Here is a 5682-nt window from a genome sequence, read left to right as displayed (position 1 = left end):
GCGCCCAAGCCCAACTGAACCGTGCCCTGGCCCACCTCTTCCAACGGGGCCAGGGCCGGCTAAATGAATCGCGCCCGGGCACGGTTCAAAACGCCTAGTGTGATTATACCCTGAGGTTTCAAAAACGGCCTCTATAACCGTGACAGGACAGGCAGAGAACTTGGTCAGAACAGGACAGACTGAGAGTTCAGAAACGGCCTTCTTAGCTGTAACAGGACAGACTGAGAGTTTATCAACGTCCTCCATAGCCGTGACAGGACAGTCAAAGAGTTCAGAAAGTTCCGCAGTGGGAGCCGCCACCTCTGGTGGTTCTGCCGCAAATGCCGCCACCTCTGGAGGTTCTGCAGCAGCAACAGGAGCTTTGATAAACACAGAGAGTTCAGAAATATTGTCCATGGTCGGAACAAGAGTGACAGGGAACACCAAGGGTTCCGGGATGAGTGCCACTGCTGTCTCGGGAGGAGTAGAAGCAGACATCACCACCATGAAAGGTTCTGTAACGGAAGTTGCCACCTCTCGGGGAACTGGAGCGAACTCTGAAGCGGACTCAGGGACTGGAGCGGGCTCAGAAATAGATTTGAGTACTAGAGCAGGCTCTGGGATTGGAGCGGGCTTTGGGACAGAAGCGGGCTCTGGGACTGGAGCGGGCTTGGAAATGGATTCTAGTACTGGAGCTGGCTCTGGGACTGGAGCGGGCTCTGGATCAGATTCAAGGGCTGGAGAGAACTTTGGGGTAAACTCGGGGACTAGAGTGAGCTCCACCACCTCAGAAGATTCTGCAGTGGAAACTGCAACCTCTGGGGAAACTACGGTGGTGTGTGCGGCCCAAACACAGAGAATGGCCGTAGCCATAACTGGCAGGACAAGAGAGTACATTGTCTATGTCCGAGACTGACGGTGCTGTGCCTAGGGAACTGGGGTGAGTAGCGGCCAGCAGTCTTGAGAGCGTAAAAACAGTGTCACTTGAGAATCGGAAATTAGACATGAACGCCTCTTAAGTCGTATTTACTACTGGGAAATTCGGAAATAATTTTGATACCAGAGTTTCAGAGTTGGGCGGGTCATAATCTTTAAACATGGTGGAGGGGACAACCATTGCTGCTGTCAATGCTGTTCTCACAACAACTACATCCCTTTGTCTTGTCGCTAAAGTAGTGTATTTATAGGCTAGATATGAACGATCATTCGAAGCATATTGTATGTTTTGTAAGCAGTGAAAAAGCATGTATTTGACCGAAATTTCTGAATTGTCAGCAAACTGCATGTGTAGCGCGGAGAATGTTTATGATAGTCAACCAATGAGATGGTACATTTTATTATTTCCGACATTAAAGCACAAGCTCGTAATCACTACTTCATAAATGGGAACTAGGAAATTTCCCCTAGCACATGGAGGCAGCAAGATAACACCTTAAAGGAATAGTTCACTCAAAAATTTAAAATTTGCTCATCCACAGTCCATCACTTGTTCACAATGGATCCTTTCAATAATCCATGAGCAATCCACATGGCTCCAGTCTTTAAATTCATGTTTTGTGAAGTGAAAATGCTGTGTGTTTGTAAGAAACAATTCAATCATTAAGATGTTTTTTACCTTCAGTCCATTGCTTCCAGCTAAAATACAAGTTCTCTATCCATAATATTGCTTTCTACAGTGAAAAAGTCATCTTTTCTGAACCAGAAGAGAAATATGTTCAGATAAAATACTGTTTAATAGTGAAAACAGTTCAAAAACAGTTCTAAACAAATATATTGGTGAATTTTTATGTGAGAGGACAACAGAGGATGGAGTTTCACTGGAGGAAACGTTATTATAGATTATGGTCATGTATTTTGGCAAGAAACAATTGGTGTTAAGGTAAAAACGTATTAATGATGGATTTGTTTCAAACACGGCTTTTCACTTCACAAGACATTAATTGATCCACTGGAATCATGTGGATTACTTCTGGATTATTGTGATGTTTTTATCAGCTGTTTGGACTCTCATTTATTCGACACCCATTCACTGCAGAGGATCCATTGGTGAGCAAGTCATGTAATGCTAATGTATGCTGTTCTGATGAACAAACAAAATCACCTATATCTTGAATGGCCTGAGGGTGATTAAGTCTTCAGCTAATGTTTATTTTTGGGTAAACTATCCCTTTAAATGCATTTCCATATAAAATGAGGGAGGCCAAATACCAGGTTTGTGTGAAGGGCTTGAAGGCAGCATAATTAAAAATAAAAACACATAAATCAAACCAGTAGTTTAATCACTTAATTTATGATCAGAATAGTTGCGCACTGCTCTAATATTTAGTCCATAAATTAGAGGATTGAACACAGGTGGGACTATCACCAGTTCTAGAGCCAAAAAATTGCGGAGACTCTCTGGTATATCATTTGAACCATATCTGCTATACATAACATCAAAAAGCAAAGCAAAAGTGAAATTTATCAGTGATAATATGTGTGGCAGACATGTTTGCCAGAATTTCCTTCTATTTTCTAAAGATGCTTTACATGCAGAGATCAGTTTAACATAGGACACAATGATGATAACAGCACAGCAACAAAATATAACAGCAACAATATATCCATAGATATTATTAACAAAAGATGATGCACAAGACAGTTTTACAATTGACCAGTTGTCACAATATAATTTGTCAATATGATATTTACAAAACGGCCTCAGGTTTGATATCAGGGCTGCTGGAATCACAGAGAAGTTGGGAACAATCCATGAGAACAGAATTAATTTCACACAGGTGTTTTTAGTTAATTTGGAATGATAGTCTAAAGGTTTGCATATGGCTACATATCTATCATAAGACATCACTGTTAATATTGTAAACTCACACAGTAAAGAGCTGTAAATAACAAAGGATTGCAGAGCACACATGTGAGAAGAGATCACGTATGAATCCAATATTAAATCAGACAGAAATTTAGGATAAAAACCTGAGGCTCCATAAACTCCATTTACAGACAGATGACACAAGAATATGTACATTGGTTCATGAAGAGCTTTCTGCATGATAATGACCATAACAAGACGAATATTAATTGATACTATAAGCAGATAAATGAAAAGTAAAGAAGTGAAATATATATGCCAATATGATTTAGAATCTTTGGGCACCATAAGAGTAAGTCTCAAAGGATAAGACATGTTATCCATCAAGTTATGGATATTAATCCAAATCTCACCAAATAATAATATTCTGCAATAAAAAATGCACATGAGACAATATTAATAAATTTACGCTAAAATTGCTATATACGTCCATTTATCATCTGTTAATTAGACTTCAATGTCCATTGTTGTCTGTGGAAATCTACAAAGTTTGAGTTTGGGGGGGAAAAGGGCAAACAATCAGATCAACAAATCGGAAGCTGTGTGTCTGCATGTGGAGAGCTGAATGTATTTGTTTTTATAACATCTTTTTTTCACTTGGGAAATCATCTGAAGATATTATGAAACACCTTGGGATTCGTTATAATTATGGCCTTTGCAAACTTTGCAATCATTTATGTTTAACTTGAAAAAAGGCAACAAAGCCAAATAACTTTTCCACACTGGAAAATCTCTTCTCATGAACTGGTCTCATTGACTTCCATAGTTTGTTTGTTTGTTCATTTTATTTTAACACTATGGAAGTTACCAACATTCTTCATATCTTATTTTATGTTCCACAGAATAAAGAAACTAATACAAGTTTGGAACTACATGAAAATTAGTAAATGGTGACATAATTAAATTTTTTTGTGTGAACTAAGCCTTTAAGTAGACATAAAATAATATCTCAAATAAACAAGTACAGTAATTGAACAAACAGGTAAAGCAACTGATCAGGTTTGTATTTCACAAAAAGTAGCCACCATTCTATATATGGTTCAGGTGTGTCTAGTTAATTATCTTCATTTGCCAATGTATTTAAGTTGTGTTCAGTTCACTGTTTTTTTGTCCTGTGTACTATGTCCCTATGTGTGTCCCCTGCCTTTTCTGTCCTGGATTTACCCTTGTGTGGATTTATTAAAGACTATTTGCATTCATCTTCTTTGTGCGTTTATCTCACCGTAGCTGTGATAAATATATTCTATAATTAATAGTAGCCTATATACATTTTAAAATATCACTGGGATGTGCAGTCATCTGAAAATAAACCTTGACAGAGTGATCAAGAATTTTATTTGCTGACAGACAACTATCTGAATACTTTCCGTACCCACTGTATATATATATAAATAAATGAACACATTTTTGAAACTGCCTTATTTAAAAGCATTTTATTTTAGTATTTACATTAAAAATAGAAAGCTTCCAATACTGATATTGTATTAAGAGGTTATGTAATATTTATTTTAGACTAACAACTGTGTTGTTTAAATAAGAGAAAATAACTTATTTTTCAATAAATAAATTACTCATCATGTTCTATAATGTTGTTTATGTTCAAAAATAATTAATAAGGACATGGATAGTTTAAGCCTATTTAAAGGGTCAATATTTAATGTTAAATAGCTATATAAAATGATCTATATCCAGAAATCACATTAGTGTTCAGTTTAATAGATATTGTAACGAGGGAGGCGTGACGATGGAGTTGAGGATCCAAATGCAAGGCTTTTATTAGAGAGCGTAGTCAGACAGACAGGGAGTGGCTTCCAGACACTCCTTAACAGACAAGAGTCCAGGAGGGAGGTGGAGCGGAGGCGGAACAGGGGGGAGGGATGGAGGGCCAGGTTCATGAGGAAGGGGAGGAACAGGGGACTGAGCCAAAGCCGGTGGAGCAGGAAGCCAAGGCGGAGCAGGGTACCAGGGTGGAGCCAGCGGAGCAGGGTGCCAGGGCGGAGTAGAGTGCCAGGGAGGAACAGGGTGCCAGGGCGGAGCCGGCGGTGCAGAGGGCCAAGGCGTAGCCAGCAGAGCAGAGAGCCAGGGCAGAGCCGGCGGTGCAGAGGACAAAGGCGTAGCCAGCAGAGCAGAGAACCAGGGCGGAGCCGGTGGAGCAGGGTGCTAGGGCGGAGCAGAAGAACACCAGGTCAAAGCTGAAGACCACCAGAGCAGAGATAAGGAGCAGGAGCCCACCAGGGTGGAGCAGAGGGGACCAAAGATCCCAACAGCGGAACAGATGAGTACCAGGGTGGAGCTGATGGTGCAGGATACCAGCAAGGCGGATCAGGCAGAACTGAAACATAGAGCACAGAGAGGTTAACAATGGCCTCGGCGGCCATAACAGGACCGGCAGACAGTTCAGAAACGGCATCTTTGGCCGTAACAGGGCGAGCAGAGAGTCCAGGGGCAGCTCTTTTGACCATGGTGGTACAGTCAGAGAGTTCAGAAACAACCTCCCTGATCGTTGCAGGGCAAACATAGAGTTCGTGACTGGCCCTCTTTGCCAGGATAGGACAGTCACGGAGTTCAGAATTTACCTCCTTGGTCAGAACAGGACAGACTGAGAGTTCAGAAACCACATTTACCACTAATTTGAAATAGCGGCAGAGAAATTAAACTGAAAGTAAACTGAAACCGCTCTGGCGGACCGCCATCGGCGCTCTTTACACGCACAACTACGTCACACGCAGGTTGAGGAGACTACCCTTACAAATGAATAAGGAATTTAGTACAGCCGCCCCCAGATTAGCATAGCTAATCTGTAGAAATATGAATTCCTTAGTCCTTAACGTCTGTAT

The 5682-nt window shown here is 40.9% G+C and overlaps 1 protein-coding gene across 1 annotated transcript; it reads right to left on the bottom strand.

The window, feature by feature from the left end:
• Positions 1-2254: 2254 nt before the first annotated feature.
• LOC107603271 (olfactory receptor 52D1-like) lies at positions 2255-3169 on the bottom strand. Its single transcript, XM_016296037.1, has one exon. The coding sequence runs from the start codon at positions 3167-3169 to the stop codon at positions 2255-2257; it is 915 nt and encodes a 304-aa protein (XP_016151523.1).
• Between the last annotated feature and the right edge of the window lie 2513 nt (positions 3170-5682).

The sequence above is a fragment of the Sinocyclocheilus grahami genome, unplaced genomic scaffold (genome assembly GCF_001515645.1).
Source record: "Sinocyclocheilus grahami isolate Dianchi unplaced genomic scaffold, SAMN03320097.WGS_v1.1 scaffold344.1, whole genome shotgun sequence".
NCBI classification, from domain to species: domain Eukaryota; kingdom Metazoa; phylum Chordata; class Actinopteri; order Cypriniformes; family Cyprinidae; genus Sinocyclocheilus; species Sinocyclocheilus grahami.
Note: the sequence above shows the minus strand (reverse complement) of the source record. Positions and strands in the feature narration are given on the sequence as shown.